This window comes from Camelina sativa, chromosome 8 (genome assembly GCF_030686135.1).
Source record: "Camelina sativa cultivar CO46 ecotype springtype chromosome 8, ASM3068613v1".
NCBI classification, from domain to species: Eukaryota; Viridiplantae; Streptophyta; class Magnoliopsida; order Brassicales; family Brassicaceae; genus Camelina; species Camelina sativa.
In genome coordinates, this window is record NC_141887.1 from 1,170,182 (window position 1) to 1,193,147 (window position 22,966).

A 22,966-nucleotide genomic window follows, 5' to 3' on the forward strand; every position below is an offset into this window, starting at 1 on the left:
AGAAGACACTTTGCTTAAATTTAAAACACAATAATCGTTTAATTAAATTAAGACCCTACTTGTCTCTAATCACATCCTTTTCCAATACCCACCTACGTTCCAGATTTGTATAAACAGTCTGAGACAATCCGTTATGATCTGGCTACATCTATATATATAAACTCGGTGAATACTAGTTAAGCAAAAAAAAACTTGTGATAAAAAAGTTATTTTTCTAAAAATAGATGATTGTGTGTTTGCAATGTTCTACGTACGTCTAGTGTGTTCTCATGGCATATGTTGTTCATAACACACCATGTAATGATTATGATTCCTTAAGAAAACTAGATGTGTGATATTATTGAGTCAAAAGTTTGTTATATTCTCATTCCTTTATTTGAAATGATAGCAACAATCAGTGGTCCATCCCATATGGTTAGCATACGTGAACAACACGCGCCGAGATCGCCGCTTATATATACAAGTCATCTCTCTCTTCTAACCTCATTCGTCGTCGTCTTCTTCTTCTTTCTGCTAAAAAACACAAAACAAAACAGTTTTAAGAGATCTCTTTTTTTGTCTCTTCTTCTTCTTTCTCGATCGAATCATGCATAAATCCAAAAGAAACCCGTCATTCTCCTCCACTCTCCTCGACGAAATCTACAATTCCATCGATCTTAAATCCCAAAAAAACCAATCTTTTGTCGGCTCTGTTAACACCAGTACCAAAAAACAGAGCATTGTGTCCCGATCGGTTCCTGACCGTAAGATCCACCGTGATCGGTTCTTTGGCTCTGTGTCGTCTTCCTCTGACTCAAACTCAAGCATCTTCTCATCTTCCGACACCGAACTAACTCACGGTAAGAAGGTAACTTCTTCGTCCAGACCGTTATGTTTCGGCCCTTCAAAGACAAAACCAAGGAAAACAGAGGGCAAGACTCTGTACCACCAAAACAGAGCAACCCGAGTGTACGACGACTACGATTACACCTCCGACGTCCCCAGATTCACGAGACACGACGAGAACTGGGAGCATTCTAGAACAAGAAGACCCGTTAAGAGCTCCTCCGGAAACCTCAAGAAGCCCAAAACCCCAGCTTCACCAGCCGGAAGAATCGTCAACTTCATAAACTCGTTGTTCAGCAACAACAATTCAAAACAGTCCAATGCTGTTAAGAGCTATCCGAGGAAGACGAGTTACGACGACTCTGCTTTCGTTAGGAAAACATCTAATGATTATCACTCATCTACTACAACGTGTTCTTCAGCTTCTTCTTTCTCAAGGTCTTGTATGAACAAAAGCTACGAGAAATCATCTGACCGTATCAAACGAAGCGTTAGGTTCTCTCCTGTCAATGTGATCGTCCCCGAGAGTTTTACAAACAAAGAAGAGGACTATTTCAGTAACGTGAGAAAGTCGGTGAAGAAGAATGTGGAAGATGGAGGAAGGAGATCAGTGGAAGAGATTGCGAGAGAGTTTTTGAGAGATTATCACAAGAACCATGAAAACAGTTTGGTCAAGAATAATAATTTTGAGGATTACGAAGATGATGATGATGTTGCAAGTGATTCGAGTTCAGATTTGTTTGAGCTGGATTTAGTTGGGAATCATCATCATCATAATGTGTACGGAGATGAACTTCCTGTTTATGAAACCACTTTTGCTGGTTTGATCTTGTGAAACCTTTTTTTTTGTTACTTTACTTTAGACTTTCGTTTAAAAAAAAAATCACATGGGATTCTCCACATTTGTGTTTGTGTTTTGTAACTATGGTGTGTTATAAATTTTTTGTTAGTAAAAATTTGATCCAATCATCAATTTAGTTTTCAATTGTTCTGTTTATTAATTTAGTAAGGGATAATATATTTATAATAAACATTATTTTTACCAAACAAAACTTGAAGAAAATGTATTACACATAGGAAGCACACTCCTACAGAAAAAGCTAATGTGAATACAATGCAAAACTGTAATATCAAAGGCTCAGAGCCAAAACGCAAAATGCTAGTTTTAAGCACAAATATAATGTTTAGCGTAAACATATAAAAGTCCAAGGTAAACGCTCATGTTTAACATAAACGCAAAGGCTAAATGCAAGCTCTAACACACACAAAGAAAAACAAAAAAAAAAAAAAATCTGCAAACAGAAATGGATAAAAAAAAATTCAAATTATAATACACATGTTGAATAGTAAAATTAAAGCTATCACAAAACACAAAAATAATTCAAAGTGCATTAGTCATATTGAGAGATATAGTATAAAAACTTAAGTGACATATCAACTTGAAATCTACTAATTGGAACAACTAGCCATTGTAAAGGTGAAGAATTTTGAAACGATAGTGTTGGGAAGGATCCGTTGCTTGCAAAGTAAAATGTTTTGTGGAGGATAATATGATAAAGTGGTTTGATGATCCCAAAGGAAATAAAAACCCAACCTAGCTAGCTACCAACTTTAATTCTCTTTTTCTATGTATCTATCACATGCTTTAGATCCAAATTCTCATGAATGCAAACACTTTTATATGAATACCTATCTGAGTTGTCTCATCTCCTTGTTCATTTAATATTTAGAAAAGCTCACCAAAAAAAATTGATTAGGGCTTGTCGGTGAAATGCGAATTTAGAGTACCACAACCACAAAATCAACTGTACTTGGTCACCATTAACAATATAACATCTAAATATACCAAGAAAAAACAGATTTTCGTATACATAAGATCTTTATGTATATGTGAAACTAACACAAGCATAATTGTGTTGTATGTAATAAAGTGTGTTAACTAATAAAATATCGAATCGATGATATGTGAAAGTGTATAAAAAGAAAAGAAAAGAGGGGAAATCGAGAAATTCGATATCCAAATGAGAAGCAAAGGGTGATTGAAGCAGATCGTGAATGGACACATTAAAGCTTCTTATAAAATTGAAAAATAAAAAATTAAATAAAACAAAAAAAAAGTGTAGTTTTTTAATTTTAAAATAAAGTGAAAGTTATCGTAGAGCGATGGATGAACATGGAAGTGTACTGATGCTTCCATGGGAACAGAGAAAGTCGAGAGCTTTTGCTTTACCTCTCTCTTCTTTTCACTTTGATCATCTTTAAAAGTTCCCGATTACAATCTTCTCCATTACTTCTTCTCTCAACAATGAAAAAAATAATTTACATAAAAACAAAAGTATATGTTACACGCAGGGTCGCACGTACACATGACCAATTCTGATCAGGTCCATCCATGTCAAGTCATTTTGATTTATTCTTGCTTGTTTAAAATTGTTAGAGGTTGATAACTTTTAGTTTAAATATTGCTTTGCAATGTTAGCTTTATAATATAGTTTTGATTCTAGACGATATTTTTGCTTATATGAAACTAAAGTGTGGTATCTTAGATTAGAAAAGTTGCTGGTGTGATAATGTTTTAAATAAGGGTAATTTCATAGCTATAATCAGACTTCGAAGACATGCCTCTTTTATCAATGAACAATTCAAACATTCCACACCCAAATGGCCCGAACCATGCATGTCTCCTTTCCTTTAATACTTATTTTGCTTGCTCCTGTTAATATTCCTTGACTTTTATACTATAACAATTGAAATTACGATATATTTATCACTGAAAAATTTAACAGGAGACTTATATATTAAGATAAGTATTTATTTATATGGTTGCGTTTTATACCATCACAAATGCCACTTTTGCTATGTATATAATTTATATACAATTAACTAGTCAAACAAAATAAATAGTTCGATGAATATATCGATCATTGCGTTATATTCAATTATGCGGCCGATTTTATTATTCCGTCAAGAAAGCTCTCATCATTGTTTGTCACCTAAATCAACAACTAAGTATATTTAACGAAGTGAATAATCTAATCAAAGATCGTGCCATGTATTTGCACACAACAACACTCCCTCAAACCCCTAATGATTGCACATAATACGTAATGTAGTTTAAGTAAATTATGTTGTGTAAAGATCCTTCATTGGATAAAAATCGAGATACGCGAATAATATACAGAGATACACATATTGCATTAGTACCACATGTGACATGTCGGGGATGTAACCACTCTTGTTAGTTTTGAAACGCTCAATTCTTTGGTGATTGCCAAAGTATTCTTAATATGGCTAATGACTTTTATAACTTGAAATTTTATTTCTCTAGTATAATTTTTTTTCCGGAAATGTTAGTTACCAACTTTCTTGAAAGGTTGGTTGTTTCGTCAATTGTGGCAGGTTATAAATGATAATGTATTGGATCCTTAATCTATGTAGCATATAGATTAATTATGAGTTTGTTGTTTTGGATCGAGTAACCTTAATTATATTAAAATAGAGGTAATGAAATGCGGAGCTAAGTTTCTACCGGGCTGATTCGATAGGGTTTATCCACACAAAAAAAGTGCGGAGCTAATAGCGTTCTATAGGTGAATAGCACGATATGGTTTTGTAAGACCAAAGCGATGTATCCCTTGTAAAATAAAGTCAAAAGCGTAAATCGGTAATCACGCAAACAAATTCCACAACCTCAAAATCGTATTATCCGATAAAACAAAAACGTCGAACTAATGAATAAAGTTCTGTGTAGCCCCGTGGGCTCATTATATTACTTATTAGATTTTGCATGGCCCAGAGATGCACTTATTTCCTAATAATTCTAGTTAGATTCCCCTTTGGTAAGTTCTAGTAATTTTCTTGTTTCTCCAGTTTTTTTTTTACCGCGGAAATTAGTCAATTACTTTAGGTACAGGTTGATGTTGGTAACCAACTCAAACAATTTTTTTTTTTCACATTTTACAAATCTGTGTCATAACTATACAATTATGTTACATTTGTTTCTTAAATTGATTATTGCTATTTTCTGCAGCTTTGGCGTCAAATGAATCGACCGATATTGAATTTTTTTAATTTCTGGTTTTTTAAAAAAAAACAGAAAAATATATGTTGACCAAAAAAACAGAAAATATATATACTAAAAACTCTTTTTAATACTATCAGTTACCCTTAATTAAAAGTAAGTCCGCAGTTACGTTTACAATTATGACCCTATTATTTTCAGAATCTGTTTTTGTTCAAACCTAGAAATTGTTGTTGATCAAGTCAACTTTGCCACACAACCAATACCATAACACAAGAGGGATTTCGAAGGTGTCTTCTAGTATTCTTATAAGTTCCTACTAAAAAGCTACGTACACCACTTTTAGAAAGATACATATTTCTGATGAGGAAAAGAAACAAAGAAATTAAACAGTGTTTATTCTTTTTTGGCTTTCGTGGCAATTACGTAACACACAGCAGCAAACTATTCCCCAATTCGTTTCCCATTCCAGTCATAACATATATTAAATGCATGATCTTTTTCATTGAACCTGCATGGCCCTTCTTTGGTTATATCCCAGAAACAGTAGATGCATGGAATACCCCTACGAACACCATCTCTGTCATCATCGTAAATATCAAACCATTTAAATTGTCCAGGCAGCCATGTGAATTGACAGAAGAAAAGTGTCGATCCATAAAAAACAGTTGGTCTAAACTTAAACGACCAAAAGCCACTGGGAGCGAGAATGTGGATGCCGAGATCGTCATCTGGCGGACTTACAATGGAGCTTTAATGTAGAACCATCAACGAGGCGGTTTGTGATCCTCACCTCTGATTTTAAAGTAGACCAATTAACATCAGCATCTGGAGAAATCGTTTCCACTTGAGAGAGAGCTATTTGTATGAGTAAGATCGATATTACCACCACATGAACTCCTGCTCTTTTCATAGTATGGGTGCAATATTGCAATATCAAATATTGATGACACCCTCTTTATATATACGAAGCAGAGACCCCCAGTCATGATCATGAAGTCGAAAAATTTGTATAAATGTATCCAATCACATCATGACAAATCATTTTTGACAGATTTTGCATTGATTCGATTTTGCAAATTAAGATTTTTTTGTCCATAAATATATGATCTTACAAGATTTTCCTTTAAGAATCCATCATCAGTAAATGGTGATTTGCATATAGACTTGACTGTCCATTTCAATTCAATTGTGTCGTTAAAGTCTTACCATAAACATCCATTAGTATCATTTTTTTGTTCTTGTTTGAGACAGTCCAGTACTTTTAAGTCGAGACTCATATATATAACGTAAGTAAACATATGGGATTAAGAGTAATACGGTTTAGAACTCGGGATAAATTGATTTCATCTTCTACTCTAAAGCCTAAACAAAACAAAACAGTACCGCAATGTTTGGTGATAATAATATCTTAAACAACTGGTTTTAAAGGAAGTACCAAACCGGTTTTAAAATGGTTCTCAGTTCTTGGTGAGATGGACTTCTTGAGGAAGGAGAGTGTAGTCGATGTGAAGGTCCTCCAGCATTCTCTTAATAGCCAAAGATTGCTCGGTTCTTCTGATATTCCTCTCTCTGTATTCCTGAAACGTGATGGTGTGGTTGCTGTATAGAGCCATCTTCAGCTTGTTCATGTTCTCTATCTCCTTCACCACCACTGTGTGTACCGGTGACCAATGATGCGGGTTCTGCTCCAAGTACCTGATACACAAAACACAATCACTCATTCAAAGTTCAAGATCGTTGGCTCAGTGATTTACAAAAAAAAAAATTCAAGGTGGGTGGTACTTACTCAGCGATTCTTTCTTTGAGATGTGCGATCTTTGAGACTGGTGTTGAGAAAGAGATAGAGAACTCCACTGTTTCTCCCATATCTGGACTTCTGAAGTAGTTACTTATCGGTTTTGTTGCCAAAACAGAGTTAGGATAATACACTTTCTCGTTGTCAAGCTTCAAGAACACCGTCGATAACAGATTCATTTCTTCAACCAGCATCTGAAAAAGCCGCGAAAACATATGTATTCATAGAGAGTACAGAGAGACATATCTTATATGAGTTCAAAGGATCTCTGGTATGAAGGCTTACCGCGACACCATCGACAACACATCTGTCACCGACATCATAAGGATGCATAACGAAGACAAAGACAATGGATTCAAAGAGGTTTTTGCAAGTGCTTCCGATTATAAAAGCCAGAGCTACAAGTTGGGTGGAGAAGAACAGCAAAACCTTAGTGGTTGCTACTTCTAGAAGCAGTAGCCAAATGACCACGGTAATCACCATCAAGATCGCTGTCACAAGTTTGTTTAACTGCTTAACCGCTGTTTTTGTGTCGTTTAAGGAATGCGCTAAAGCTCTCCTGCTTGTGTACACTTTAACCTGATCATATTGCAAAACACAACATAAGTCATTAAAATCAAGAAAGACAGACTCTCATAGGTAAAAAACCGCATAGGTTTGAGGAGACTTACCACCCACTCTGTAAAAGCTTTTCTTGTGATTCTCCCGGTCTCAGCAGCACCATCAAACAATGGGAACACAAGGTCAACCTCTTCCTTAATCATGAACCTAAGCAAGTCCTCTTCCTCTATGTAACTGAAAAAAAAAAAACAAATCCAATGATTTCCACTAGAGAATGCACCAAGAAAAAAACGAGCAAATCAGAGTTATTTACTCACTTGAATAAAGGCTGAGCAACATTTCTGAAGACATGGTAAGCAGCAGCCAAAGCCTCCATCTCACTAGTAATCTCTCCTCTATCAGCTTGCTCTTTCCCATCGACGTATGCTGTTTCATCCAATGTATCAGAGATTGTAGAGAGTCCTGATGTTCTAACCGCTTCCACCAAAACACGCATTGTCCAAGCGGAAACTTTCTCTCGCTTCATCTTATGAACTTTCCCCATATCAATCACTTTCTTCTCTTTAACCATTCCTTTTTTTCCTACACTAGCAAAACTCAAATGGCCTGTGCTTGGCTCACGCCCGACCCTTTCTGCCTCTTCGATAAGTGGAGGACCCGAGAGCGTTTGTAGAACATACTGGTGGAAAACAGAATCTTGAATCCTATCAAAGAAGTTATTGACATTGAAATTTGCAGCAAGAATCTTCAACAACAGTGTTTTCACCAGCCAGAGGAATGCACCGGTAAGAACCGAAATAAGAGTCCTGGTTATGACATTGAGGATCTTTGTAGCTGCAGGGGACCGTTTCACGTCGTGGTTGAACAACAATATCCAAGCAACAAGAATCAAGCTGAGCCATATAAAGACTTGGACGCTCTTCTTCAAGCCGTGCACAAAGTAGAGCACTTTCCTCCTCAAAAGAAAGTTTGTTTCTATGAGGAACACAATCAAACGCATGAACCAATTGGTCACCAACATCCCACTGAAGATGACCATGACAAGCACACACCATTTCCAGAGTTCTAGTCCCCATAAGGTATGCTCTTTCAGGACATTAACGGTTAAACTTGAAACCAAAGCACCCAAAACCGCTACAAAGAAAGCTGACTCTATCAAAGCCAATGTACTTATCTTATTGCGCATCTCTTTGTTCAGCTTAACCTTCTTATAGATTTCCTCATCTTCATCTTTCTCCACAACAGCTTTACTTGGAGTTAGCGGTGTTGTTGAACCCACACTCCTGTTTGATTTGTTATTAGGGGAACGTCTACTAAAGGAGAAACCAGTACCAAGTTGCTCCTTAGCTTCCTCCTCTATGAGAGTTGTGTCTACAGGACCAGATGGATCCACAAACCGGGACTTGGGTTTTGAGTAAACCGACCTTGCAAAAGATTTCCTCTGAGTTAAGCCCTCATTGTTCTGATTTGGACCTCTGGGAGGCTTGTTTGGACTACCAACAAACTTAGAGATCTCAGGAGAAGGGCTTTTATTGTTGATGGGCACTGCTTTCTCAGACTCAGGTGAAGCCATTTCCTTGGAACGCTTTGATGCTTGTTCACCTGAAACATTGATAACAACTTCTCCTCCTCCGTTACTACTCCTTTGTTCTGCCATTCCAAAGCACCAAATTTGTCTACAATAGCTCTGAAAATTTCCCCAAAAAAACATGAATAAGAACATTATAGGGATGACAAAGTACCAATCTTTTAGCTTGATTAAGATAAAGTACCAATCTGTTAGCTTGATTAAGATAAAGTAACAAGATCTTTGATTTATCAGACAAAGGGTTTAAGAAACTCTAGTTAGTTTCTAAGTAAAAGAAAGAAGGAACTTAAACCCTAGATTCCTTAAGCATAGGTTTGAAACAGAGCAAATAGATTTACAAATATGTATACAGAACACATAATTTATGTCTAATAAATCTGTAAGAAAGATCCAAGCTTACAAAATCACAGTCACAGTGAAAAGAGGGAGAAACCAAGCTTACCGGTAGTGAGATTGAGATATATAAAAAATCTTGCTTTCTTCTGTGACTGTGAGTAGTATCCTCTCAGCTCATTCTTGAAGAAGAAGACCAAAGAAAAAAAAAAAAAAAGAGCAAGAAATAAAGAAAAATATAAACAGAAATCTTAAGAGATAATAGTAGTACACGGCACGACCACTTTCACAATTTATGAGAGATGGAAGATTTCAAACATTTTGATAAATGATTGAAAGAAGAAATGCCAAAAGCTAAAATACTTAAAAGCAGAGGCGGTGTGGAAAAAAAAATGCCTGAGAAAAAAGTGCTTAAACCCAGAGAAGCCAACACAAATACCAAAAGCTAAATAAATAGAAAACAAAAGGACAGAGAAAAGGATTGATCTTATTCTTACATGAAAAAAACACTTCAGGCGGGTCCAATGAGTTTAAGAGTTTTCTCAAGGCTTTTTAAGCCTATTTAAAGTAATTGGCAAATGTAATGAACATACTTTATTTTTTTTTTAAACTGAAGATGGTGGAGTAGTTTAGTTACCATTAAAATCTATAGAATATTTGCTTAACTTTTAAACTTTTTTTCGTCAACTGAAAAGATAACTAAAATTTTATATTAGTAAGTTGGATATAAAATATGGAGCAATATGTATTGGGGGAAAATGTTCACACAAAACGTGGTTTTTATTAGTCAAACTATCTAACCTATGTTCTATTTATTTTCAAAATCGTGTAACAGTAACTCTCCTATCTACTATATAGTACTATCTGACAAAAAAAACACTGTTCTTTTCAGTAAAATGTTCGAATATAGTATGTCCAAAACTACAAATTGTCTATAATCATCCAAATTTTTCAAATTTTCAAATGTACACGAGTTTCAATAAGCTCAGATACCAGTGTACATCAAAACATTTAAAAACCAGTTAGCTAGATTGATAAACTAATTATTTTACAAATCTGAAATACATGTGTTTTTATTTTAGGTTTAAAACACACATCACATAGAAAATGATGTTTGTTTGACTGCTCAGATTAGTGACCATTACCACTCTCGGTCTCCATCAATTTCCACTATGTTATGTCGTTTGCCTGCTTTTCTCTTTTTTTTCAACTCCATAATATGTCGTTGTTGCTTATCATCTACTCCGTGTGTCTCACATAGATTGATATTTTGACACTTTCACACATTTTAAAAAAAAATTTGGTTTTATTTGTAAATTAATTTTGTTTGAGCAAAAATAATCGATTCGTTTAAAGACTACGAAAACAAGAAACAAATGTTGAATAGTTGTTTTTATTGATCAAAGTCTCGAGCTCAAATACAAGAATTCAAAGCACATCGAATCAATCTATAAACCCTAGTTGCGTTCTAGAGTTGAGTCGTGTGTTTTGTGTTTTAGGTCTTTTGCTTTTTTTCTTCCCCCTTGTCTCTCGTGGAGGCCGCTCTCCTTATATAGAGACTCCTTTGCCCTAATCCCTTAGTATTTGTCTTGGGCTTGCCGACTCTATCTATGATTGGGTCGGTCACGAGACTCTTGGCCCATTAGTAAAGTCGGTCGTTAGACTCTTGGTCCCTTAACAGATCTAGTCGCGTGACTTTCGGTCCATCGACAAAGTTAGTCGCGAGATTCTCGGTCTCGTGACAGAGTCAGTCACGAGATTTTCGGTCTCTTGACAGAGTCAGTCACGAGATTCTCGGTTCATTGAACCAATCAGGGAGATTTTCCTTTTATAAGATAAACTCTTATTTACGCTGATTTTACCCAGCAAAATATGCGTTGACTAAATAAATTATATTTATTTATTTATGATGATAAAATTATGCCCAACAGTTAGCCCCCCCCACTCTTTATTTTCTTAGTTAGAATTTAGAGAGTAGTTAAAAACAATGGTATTATTTTTCCAGCCAACAAAATCTCAAAGTCATGTACCTTTTGAAATGATCTGTAATGGCTTGTGATGTCACCATAGCAGCTTTATCGAATAGTGACTCCGTAGAGACAATGTTGAGTCCTTAACACGTCATGACTGGGATCGTTTTTGTACTTGAATCTATGTGCCATGACCATTTTGTAGGTTCTGACATTCTTGTCAGTCATAAGACTTGCTCGTGGCATTGATCTTGTATATGATAACATTATTTTACCGTACGATAATCTCCACATGTGAGGATGTACGTGACAGACAATCTCTTATCTTGTGCGTGAGACACAACTTAGGTCTCGCATTCGTGACATGATATGTCTCGTGACATGATTTATATCTCAAGCTCAAGACATTGTTTATGTCTTTTGATCATGACGTTACATGTGTCTCCTCTTCATTGCATTGTTTACATCTCGTGCCTGAAACAAGAGTATACGTCGAGTTCTCTTGGTGCGATTTTCCCACTACATTACAATTTTCATCGTACAAACATGAAATGATACTTATTTGTTGACACATCTACTGCTTTGTGCCATGCCACATGATTGTTTTGTATTCACGACGTTGTTCATGTCACGTGCCTCCAACACCATTCATGTCACATGTTCATGACACTGCTCATGTTAAAAGCTAATGGCGTGAGTTTCATGCTCTCAACATCTTGTCATCATGATTACACTCATGACGCGATTTCTATTGTGTGTTCAGGGAATTAGTCACGTCATGTGCTTCTAACATCATTTATGTCGTGCGTTCTCGACATCGTTCATATTTTGCGCTCGTGACAGTCAGGTGTTCCATAACTGTCATGTGCTCGCTTCTTTAATAACAATGTTCATGACATTTTCAATGTTTTGTGCTCGTGACACGATTCACGTTATATGCTCATGACATCGCCTATATCATGCGTCGTTACGTGCTCAATAAATAGTTCATGTCGCATGCCTCAGCTACCATTTGTGTCACGTGTGACTGCCGCTATTCATGTCGAGTGTTCATAACATCGTCCATGTCATGCGCTCATGGCGTGAGTCTTGTGCTCACGACAGTCACATGGTTGCTTATGACACAAATTATCGTCTTGTGCGCATGACAGCCTGGTGTTTCTAACTAGTCACATGCTTTCTTTCTTTAACTTCAATGTTTATGACATATTACTTATATCTTGAGGTCGTGACAATGAGGTGTTTCGTAACTGTCACATGCTCCTCTTTAATAAACAATGTTCGTGACATTGTTCATGTTCTGTGCTCTTGATAGTAGGGTGCTCCACAACTGTCATGACCTTAACTGTCACGTGTTTCTTCTTACATAAACAATGTTATGAACATTTTAATGTTCTTTGCTTGTGGTAGTCAGGTGTTCCATAACTGTCACGTGCTTTTATGTTCTTCAATAACGATGTTTTTGACGTCGTTTATGTTTAGTGTTCGTGACACATTTAAATCTCGTGCTCGTGACACATTTAAATCTCGTGCTCGTGACACATTGTTTATACCCTGCGCTCGCTTTTTACAGTAACAATGCTCATGACATTATTTATGTGTTCATGCATAAATTCATGTCTTGTGCCCATTACAGTCACAAGATTATTTTCGAAATCACAATGCTCAAAACGTTCTTTGTGTCTTGTGTTCATGACACATTTCTATTGTCTTTTGCTCGAGACAACCAAGTGTTTCATAACTATCACGTACACAACTCTTTAATAATAATGTTCATGACATCGTTTGTATCTATTGCTCGTGACAGTCAGGAACATAACTGTCACTCGCTCACTTCCTTAATAACAATGTTCATAACATCGTTTGAGTGCTTGTGCTCGTGACAGTAAGGTGTTCCACAACTGTCACGTGCTCACTTCCTTAATAACAATGTTCATAACATCGTTTGAGTGCTTATGCTCGTGACAGTCACGTGTTCCACAACTGTCACATGCTCACTTCCTTATTTACAATGTTCATGACATTGTTTATGCCTTGTGCTCATAGCACTGTTCACATGATCATGGCATTACATACGTCATGTGGTATTGACATTACTTATATGCTCGCGACATTATCTTCGTGTACATGACAAAGATCCACATCTCGTGTCTATGACACGCACATGCTACTTTTTCAATGCTCAGGACATATTGTCTATGCTTCGTGCTCGTGGCACAATTAAATCTCGAGCTCGTGACACGTCCAAGTCTCGTGCTCGTGACACGTTCAAGTCTCGTGCTCGTGACACGTTCAAGACTCGTGCTCGTGACACATTTTATGTGATAGTAACATACTCACAACAAGACTTGCTTTGTAGAATGAAAAACCAATTTTATTGAAAACGTTGTCATAACATGGGACTTGTAGTGTTAGTCCTCGACAAAATCAAAAAACACCAAAAATAAATAATTAAAAACCAAGAAACTATGGTAATAAAAGTAGTATTTCTTCAAATGCACGTATTCCAGCTATTGGGCTGATTTTTCCCTTCATTGCTTTGCAACTTACAGGCTTCTGACCCACGAACTTCAGTGACCTTGGCAGGACCTCCAAGGTGGGACCGAGTTTCCCACCTCCTTGTTCCCTTGTATTTTGAAAAGTATGTCGCAAGACCCAGTCACCTTTTGGAATGTTCGCGTCCTATCATTTTTGTTGTAGCTTCTAGCTGCTTCCTGTTGATAACACCAATTTTTTGATTTTTGCTGCTTTTTGTTTCTCGTCTAGTGGATCGAGATCGAGACTCACCAACTCTTCGTTTTTCTGCAAGTTAGGGTGCTCGGTTCGTGCCGTAGTCACACCTACTTCACATGGCATTACTGTTTCCATCCCATACAATAGAGAAAACCTTTTTTTGGATGGTGCGGTAAGCCCACAACATGCCTGGAAGCTCTTCTACCCACTTTCCTTTAGACTTTTCCAGACGTTTCTTCAATAGTTTCACAATTGTTTCGTTTGAAGATTCAAAGCAGCTGGCGTATGATCGAAGGAAGTCGATAAGCCTCTTTTGTATGTCGGTTGCTAGTTTTGAACTCATGTTCACCCGCTTGTCAGGATCGTCTTCGAGTAATGGCATCTCATCCAACTGTTCCACCTTTGGTTTTTTCCTGTGAAATACCAGCGGTAGCCTCTGTAATTGCTATAACTGTTGACCCTTACCTTTTAAGGTAGTTTGATAGCATGAACGTGAACTTTCTTGTTCCCCTACTATCTCTTTCACTCCCCATGGGGTGGGAAATTTCATAGTCTGGTGTAGAGTCGATGGAATAGCTCCCATGTCGTGAATCCAAGGGCGTCCCATAATAGCATTATAAGCCGAAGCACAATATACTACTAAAAATTTAGTGTGTTTGTTAACTCCCACTGCATACACTGGAAGCGTCACTTTGCCAATACTCTGCTTGACCTCACCGCTGAACCCAACTAATGGAATAGATTTTCGTGTCAGTCCTCCTTCGTCAAGACCCAACTCCTTATATGTTTGCATATAAAGGATGTTAATTGAGCTTCCATTGTCGATTAATATCCTCTTCATCAAACAGTTAGCCACTGTTAGTTGTATGACTAAAGCATCATGGTGAAGGGTTGATACACTGCTCTCATCAGTCGTAAAAGTTATGGTGTATGACGGTGTATCGCCTTTCGTAGCGTGTCCTCTGCTTTGAGAGTTCTTGACAGCTCTAGTGTTTCTTTTCGCAGTTGAGTGAGTTATCCCACTTATCTCTGATCCTCCAGAGATAACATTGATGACTCGATCATGTTTTGGAGGCGAAACTGGGGCATTCACAATTGTTATTTGCTTGTTGCTCCCGCCATCCATGCGATTGTGGGTTTTATCTGACAAGTATTCCCTCAAGTGACCTTTTTTAAGCAGCTCATTCACTTTCATTTTCAATGAGATGCAATCGTCTGTTTTGTGGTCGTGATCGTTGTGGAACACACACCACTTCGAGGTGTCACGCCTATTGTCAAGTGCTTTCATTTTTGGAGGCCATCTCACCGTTCCATCCATCTTTTTCAATACACCGACTAAATGTGTATGAGAGATCGAGAGGTTACTAATATCTGGCCATGTTGTCGATTTAGGCCTCCTGTCGTCAGCCTCGCTCAATGTTCGATGTGTGTTCCTTCTTTCACTCATGGTGTTTTCGTCACGAGGTCTTTGGTAAGGCTTATCATCCCTACTTGTTCTTTCGTTTCTCACTACACGGGAATCAGATCATGGTGAACGTCGCTGGCAATAAGCCGAGTCTTCCTCCCACTTTATCTGCGCCCACGCACGTGAGAGCACGTATTCCATTGTTCTGCATTCGTACTTCGTAAGTTCCTTATACAAATCACCGTCAGGAAGCAATCCTATTTTAAATGCGGAGATGGCAGTTGACGTATTGCAACTGGGGATCGATACTTTTTCCTTATTGAAGTGTCCCACATAGGCACGTAAAGGTCATCCGCTGTCTTCTCCAGGTTCCTGCTGCTTGCAAATTGCTCAACGAAGAGATCTGTCAATGACGCAAACGAGTTGATCGAGCCGTTTGGCAGGTTGATAAACCACTGAAGTGCTGCACCTGTTAGGCTTGAGCCAAAACCCTTGCACATAGTAGCTTCCCTACACTCTTTTTAGATGGCCGTCGTGAACATTCGTTGTTTGTATTGTGTTATGTGGTCATCCGGGTCGGATGTTCCATCAAACATCTTCATTGTTGGTAACGTGAATTTCCTCGGCATCTCAGTGAGTCAATTTCATCAGAAAAAGGTGTATTGACATACGAATGCAAGTTGCTTTTTCGGATCGGTGGAGCCACTCCTGGAAGTCGTTCGATCATGGCTTCTACTGCACCCAAACGTTTTGTAAGCATAGCTTCCAAGTAAGCGGTTTTGGCTGACATGGTGTGTGGTTCATGTTCGACTCCTGTAACGTGCGGCGAGTTAACGATTCGTTGTTGATCCGTGTTTTCTTCTCGAACAGGGTTCTCGCGGATTTGCCTTAGCTAGGGTTTTCTCCATTATTCTCCTCCCGTGGAGTCTCTACTCGTCTGTCTTCAGTCGCGGTCGTCGTTCGAGTAGCTGCAAGAGTTGTATTGAGATCTTGCATCCGACTGACATGCACGCCACGAAATCTTGAGCTTGCTTCAGTAAAAATTCTTCCTGCTGTCACCAGTGAGGCGTTCTCCCCACGTAGCCTAGCGTTATCGTCCTCGATCTGCGTCAGCTTCTGCATCGTCTCGTTCATCCTAGCAGTCAGGACTTCCAGCTGAGCGGCGACAGTCGCTTCGACATTGGTCGTGTCACTTCCGTTTCCCGTCATCTCACGTAGATTACTGTAGCCCCTCTCTCTAGCGCCATATGTTTGGGCAAAAATAACCGATTCGTCTAAAGACTACGGAAACAAGAAACAGATGTTGAATAGTTGTTTTTATTGATCAAAGTCTCGAGCTCAAATACAAGAATTCAAAGCACAACGAATAATCTATAAACCCTAGTCGCGTTCTAGAGTTGAGTCGTGTGTCTTGTGTTTTAGGTCTCTTGCTTTTTTTCTTCCCCTTGTCTCTCGTGGAGGCCGCTCTCCTTATTTAGAGACTACTTTGCCCTAATCCCTTAAGATTTGTCTTGGGCTTGCCGACTCTATCTATGATTGGGTTGGTCACGGGACTCTTGGCCCATTAGTAAAGTCGGTCGTTAGACTCTTGGTCCCTTAACAGATTTAGTCGCGTGACTTTCGGTCCATCGACAAAGTTAGTCGCGAGATTTTCGGTTCTCGGTCTCTTGACAGAGTCAGTCACGAGATTCTCGATTCATTGAACAAATCAGGAAGATTTTCCTTTTATAAGATAAACTCTTATTTACGCTGATTTTACCCAGCAAAATATGCGTTGACTAAATAAATTATATTTATTTATTTATGATGATAAAATTATGCCCAACAAATTTATAATTATTTTTTGGTATAGAGAGAAAATATAAACTAATAACAATTCAAAATTTTAAATATTTTCAATGATTACTTTTTGAAGTTTACAAAACATCAATTTTGTGAGACAAAAAATATCCCAAAACATTAATTTTTGTGGGAAAGAGGAAGTATGTTTTAACCATTCCGTTAATCAAATGCGTGAGCATGTTTAGCGTGGTCTAATTGATGATTGGTCAGCTATCTCTTGCCATAGATTAAACAATTGTCCATTACATTGTTGTGGTAGTAGTACTAGTATTAGTTTATGTGTAAACCTAGTTTAAGTAAACCAGTTGACAGCTGTGTAAGTTAAAGTTTTATCAAATACCAAGGAAAAGTTACTATATATATATATATATAAAAAGTTTTATCAAACCCCTCGAACTCTATCGTTTTTAAGTTTTCAAAAAATAAAATGAAAATTAATAAATTACCCGACAAGAATATTTAGAGATTCCACCATCTCTGTACTAATTAAAGTGTTCATAGTGAAAAAAACATATACTATTTTGTAAGCTTGTTTACTTACACACGAGCATCCGATTTCGACAACTTGGCGAAAAAGATAATGGCATTCCTCAATTGGGTGATTTATACAAATGTACACCATATTGCTGTAAGTGTGCAATAGTCTGTCCAAAGTTCTTAATGTTTATTGTATCCTTTAGGTACCTACCTGGTTGTTTTGTTAAATGATTACTTTAAAATATTTTTATTTGGTATCCTAGTGAATGAATAACTTTCAAAAATTGATAGTTTGATATCATAAAGAAAAATCCAATAAATTGTTATATTAGAAGGTTTTTTTTCTTTTTGAATGAACGAATGTAAAATTTAATCAACCCAAAAGAATAACCCTGTTTACATTATATGCATCCTTTCATTGAATAAAGCTGAAACTAACCAAAACAGAGCAATTTAAAAAAAAAAAAAAAAAAACAGAGCAGTTATGGTGTATGTTACGTCATTAACTACTATTTGATATTTTTACGTATTTACATCTTTAACTCGGTTTCAGTTTATTGCTTTATTAATGCGATCCTCGGTGCTTCTAAACATTAGATTGAGATGAATTCAATTAAAGACTATTGTAGAATCTATATACTTTGACCACAAAAACATTAATTTCTTTTACTTTGACCACAAAAACTTTATTACATACTTCCTCTACCAAAATATGATAATCGGAAAGAGTTTCAAAGAAAGAAGAAACAGAGTTTTCTATTAGCAATACCATGAAAAAAAAGAATCCTACCTAGGAAGAGACGAGCTAGACAGACTTGACAACAAAAGCAAGTAATCAATCATGCACAATAAAATCTAATACCCCGAGAGACAGTTAGTTCCTTAACTTTTTTTTTTGCACAGACAGCCACCTCAATTATGAACTTCCACTACCACAGAAGTAATGTCAATAGGCACTGTGAACTTTATCTTTGGTCATCATCAAAGAGGTGTAAGAATGATGCTCAGTGGCTCTTTAGGTGAAGAACATTTCACTTCTTATTTTCCTTATTTTGTTATGATTATATCATTTTCTTTGTGCCTCCTCTGCTCCAAACCAAAACTAAATCGGTAATTTCTCATTTTTTGCCTGAAAATCTCTTATTGTTCCATATTATGTTAATTTACTGGTTAAACCGGATAAAAACCAAAAATAACTCGTAAACCGGATGACCTAAACGGACCGGTTCAATAATGTTCTTCAAAGATTAAATTTAGTAGAAGTGTTTCCACTGTTGCCGAGCGTCGCCGGCAGCTATGATGACTCACTTACGACTGGTTTCGAGATCTTCTCGTTACGCCACCGTCAAGTTCACCGAGTCTCTCTCAGCATGCTCATGTCGTCTCTTCTCTGCATCCACCGACACTACTCACCCCGTACCCGAACAATCCCCGCCGACGAATCCCATCACCGGAGAAGAAGAGCGACACGAAAAGCTACGGAACCTCCGAGTTCTTCTCCAGCAGAATCGAATCGAAACGGCGCGTGGCGTTCTCTCTTCGCTGCTCCGATCGGATTCTACTACGCCTTTCGCATCGCCGAGAGACCTCTTCTCCGCCTTCTCCTTATCATCTCCGTCGTTGAAACACGATTTCTCCTATTTGCTTCTCTCCGTGCTACTAACCGATTCGAAGATGGTTAACGAAGCTGCGGATTTGTTCTTTGCCTTGAGGAATGAATGTATTTCCCCCAGCTCAGATTCGTTAACGCTTTTGCTCGATCATCTCGTGAAGGCGAAACAGTTCAGAGTGGCTATAAACGTGTTCTTGAGTATCCTGGATTCTGATTATCGTCCGAGCAAGTTCATGTATGGGAAAGCAATTCAAGCAGCCGTGAAATTGAGCGATACTGGTAAAGGTTTAGAGCTGTTGAATCGGATGAAGCACGATAGAATCTCTCCCAGTGTGTTTATTTACAATGTTCTTATCGATGGTTTGTGTAAATCGAGAAAGATGAAGGATGCAGAACAGTTGTTCGACGAAATGCTTGCGAGAAGACTGTTGCCCTCTTTGATAACTTATAACACTTTGATCGACGGGTACTGCAAAGCTGGGAATCCAAAGAAGAGTTTTAAGGTGAGAGAACGCATGAAAGAGGATAAGATTGAACCGAGTCTTATTACGTTTAATACTATGCTAAAGGGGATGTTTAAAGCTGGAATGGTGGAAGATGCAGAGAATGTTTTGAAGGAAATGAAGGATCTTGGGTTTGTACCAGATGCTTTCACCTTTAGTATTCTGTTTGATGGTTATTCTAGTAACGAACAACCTGAGGCTGCTTTGTGTGTTTATGAGACTGCGTTTGAATCTGGCGTGAAGATGAATGCTTATACCTGTAGCATTTTGTTGAACACGCTGTGCAAAGATGGGAAGATAGAGAAGGCGGAAGAGATTTTGGGGAGAGAAATGGGTAAGGGACTTGTCCCGAACGAGGTTATTTATAACACGATGATTGATGGATACTGTCGAACTGGTGATGTGGTTGGAGCTCGTATGAAAATTGAAGTGATGGAGAAGCAAGGGATGAAGCCAGATCATTTGGCGTACAATTGTTTGATTAGGAGGTTTTGTGAAGTTGGGGAAATGGCAAATGCTGAGCAAGAGGTTAACAAAATGAAACTTAAGGGACTTCCTCCTAGCATAGAGACATATAACATCCTGATTGGAGGATATGGGAGAAAGGGTGAATTTGATAAGTGCTTCGACATTCTTAAAGAAATGGAAGACAAGGGTACGATGCCGAATGTTGTTAGCTATGGAACTCTGATAAATTCTTTGTGCAAAGGTTCTAAACTTCTTGAAGCTGAGATTGTTAAGAGGGATATGGAAGACAGAGGGGTTTCACCGAATGTAAGGATATATAACATGCTAATCAATGGTTGTTGCTCAAAGGGGAAGATAGAAGAAGCTTTCCGGTTATCTGAGGAGATGCTCAAAAAGGAAATAGAATTAAACCTGGTGACTTACAACACCCTCATTGATGGGTTGTCCATGACTGGGAAGTTAGCAGAAGCTGAAGACTTGCTTCTCGAAATCTCTAGAAAGGGTCTTGAACCAGATGTCTTCACGTATAACTCACTTATATCTGGATATGAATATGCTGGAAACGTGCAAAGATGTATTGCGCTTTATGAAGAGATGAAGAGATCAGGAATAAAACCCACTTTGAAGACATACCATCTTTTGATCAGTTTGTGCACCAAGGAGGGGATAGAGCTTACAGAGAAAATATTTGGAGAGATGTCGTTAAAACCAGACTTATCAGTTTACAATGGGGTTCTTCATTGCTACGCCGTACATAGAGATATGGATAAGGCTTTTAATCTGCAGAAGCAGATGATTGAAAAGAGTATCGGTTTAAATAAGACAACCTATAACAGCTTGATTCTGGGACAACTGAAGGTAGGAAAGCTGGGCGAGGTTAGGAGTTTGATTAACGAGATGAAAGGCCGGGAATTGGATCCTGGAGCTGACACATATAACATAATAGTGAAAGGGTATTGTGAGGTGAAGGATTATATGGGAGCATATGATTGGTACAGAGAGATGAAGGATATGGGTTTGCTGTTAGATGTTTGTATAGGCGAGGAGCTAGTGACTGGGCTTAAAGAAGAATGGAGGTCAAAGGAGGCAGAAATTGTCATTGCTGAAATGAAAGGTCGCAAGCAAGTTGATGCAACAGTGGACGAGACTCTTCTATCTGCAACAGAGAAGATATGAGAAAATTAAGAATGTATGCTCCAAGCTTAAGTCCTTTTGAATCCTAGGTTGATCTGTGTAGATTAACAATGGTGATACTATTTGTTTCCGTTTTTTTTTTTCCGTTGGGAAAACGTGATTCAACGATTTTCTATTGTACACAATAAATTATCAAGTTTTTATGTTTAGAATTTAGCTGATATAATCACATAATTTCAAAAATATAAAAAGTTTGCTATTTTACGAAAGAAAAACTCAAAAAAAAAAAGTTGTGGAGTTTTAAAGCGTGTAATAGTGAATATAAAATTATATATTTCTATCATAATATGTAAGTATTTGTAAAAAATTAGAAATAGGATGAAAATAAAAGCTATCATATATTTATATTTAATGGAACAACAATTACTTACAATAGTTACAATTATTACGATAAAGAATACAGTATAAGAGTCTTTTTTAAAAGTAAACACACAAATTTAAACGCTTTTTAAAATCAAGAGGTTATTCAACTCTTGGTATTAAATTATAAATTTATGTTATCAATTAAAAGTTAGTGTATATTATTATTTTCAATTATAGTATAATATAATAAATAATATGTATACATATATATGTATTTAATTTTTAAGACTATTTTTGTGAGTGTAATTATAAACTAATGTTACCGATTAAAACCATATTGCCCATTTCTCATATTCTGAAAGAGGCTTAAGCTGATTGAATTTGTAGCTGTATACCATGTTCACATGTTTAAGAATTTGTAGCTGTATATCATGTTCACATGTTTGAGAAGTTGCCTAATAGTGTCAGCGAACTCTCTCCAAATTAAACCGTCAAAAATTATGTATGCCACTTCGTATCATACGGTTTCGAGAAAAGGAAGGCTGGGCATCTTCTTATCCATTATCGAATATAAGTTGAATGTATTTGGACCACTCGTTTATGGTAGATAACAATCGTTATCTATTTCAATTGATCAAAACCTCTCCACATTTCACTGGTAGTGGACAGAAAATCGGTGAGATGAGAAGAACCTATATAGTATTCATTTAGGTTATCCAGCTCCAACAAGACCTGTGAAAGATAGAATATATATAAGTAAAATATGTAAATGAATTATTGGGTAAAAAATTAAATAAATTATAAATCATATACAAACCGTTTGGTATGTAGCCACTTTAGACTCCATCATTTGAAATCTTTGAAAAAAAGGAGAGATTATTAAATTTAGTATAGTATCTAAAGTCTAAAAGTTAACAATGAGAAATTTAATTAGAGATTATTAAACAAAAAAATGAGAAATAATTATAAGTGATGTAATTAGTTGTTTAAATTCAAGCGGAAAGAAATAAAAAAAAGCTTGCTTACTTGGAGAATTCATCGGCAGCTGTCGCGACAACCATAACAGCACGTGTTCCCGTATGCATTAGATCCACCGACGTTGGCCATTTCGAAATTTTTGTTATGGTCTTATCTCTTCAAAAAGTCTTTTGTAAAATAACACAACTTCATAGAAAAAAATTCAAAACATCTTGTTGTTTGTTTATCTAGTTCTCATTCATCTCTTATTTCATATCATATATAATTGGGTTGAGTTTTTTTTCAAATACAACAAATGAATGTAAACATTTGTAGTGGGCACAATTATATAAACCTATATTCGGTCATGTGTAAT

The 22,966-nt window shown here is 37.0% G+C and overlaps 4 protein-coding genes and 1 pseudogene across 4 annotated transcripts; 2 read left to right on the plus strand and 3 right to left on the minus strand.

Annotated features, from left to right (window-relative positions):
- Window positions 1–470: 470 nt before the first annotated feature.
- LOC104705474 (protein BIG GRAIN 1-like D) lies at window positions 471–1,810 on the plus strand. The gene has a single exon (XM_010421487.2). The coding sequence runs from the start codon at window positions 587–589 to the stop codon at window positions 1,658–1,660; it is 1,074 nt and encodes a 357-aa protein (XP_010419789.2). The 5' UTR covers window positions 471–586; the 3' UTR covers window positions 1,661–1,810.
- Window positions 1,811–5,290: 3,480 nt separating this feature from the next.
- Window positions 5,291–5,759, minus strand: LOC109125878 (S-protein homolog 4 pseudogene; annotated as a pseudogene).
- A 348-nt stretch (window positions 5,760–6,107) lies between these two features.
- Window positions 6,108–9,702, minus strand: LOC104735220 (mechanosensitive ion channel protein 10). Its single transcript, XM_010421488.3, has 6 exons — window positions 9,236–9,702; window positions 7,523–8,892; window positions 7,316–7,439; window positions 6,930–7,223; window positions 6,636–6,838; window positions 6,108–6,544 (listed from the first exon to the last, which is right to left on the minus strand). The coding sequence occupies exons 2-6, from the start codon at window positions 8,860–8,862 to the stop codon at window positions 6,307–6,309; spliced, it is 2,199 nt and encodes a 732-aa protein (XP_010419790.1). The 5' UTR covers window positions 8,863–8,892; window positions 9,236–9,702; the 3' UTR covers window positions 6,108–6,306.
- A 4,572-nt stretch (window positions 9,703–14,274) lies between these two features.
- Window positions 14,275–15,734, minus strand: LOC104709099 (uncharacterized). Its single transcript, XM_010425764.2, has 2 exons — window positions 15,521–15,734; window positions 14,275–15,338 (listed from the first exon to the last, which is right to left on the minus strand). Exons 1-2 carry the CDS (start codon window positions 15,732–15,734, stop codon window positions 14,275–14,277), a joined length of 1,278 nt encoding a protein of 425 aa, XP_010424066.2.
- A 2,327-nt stretch (window positions 15,735–18,061) lies between these two features.
- LOC104705477 (pentatricopeptide repeat-containing protein At5g12100, mitochondrial) lies at window positions 18,062–21,521 on the plus strand. The gene has a single exon (XM_010421491.3). It carries the CDS (start codon window positions 18,850–18,852, stop codon window positions 21,310–21,312), a length of 2,463 nt encoding a protein of 820 aa, XP_010419793.1. The 5' UTR covers window positions 18,062–18,849; the 3' UTR covers window positions 21,313–21,521.
- Window positions 21,522–22,966: the final 1,445 nt, after the last annotated feature.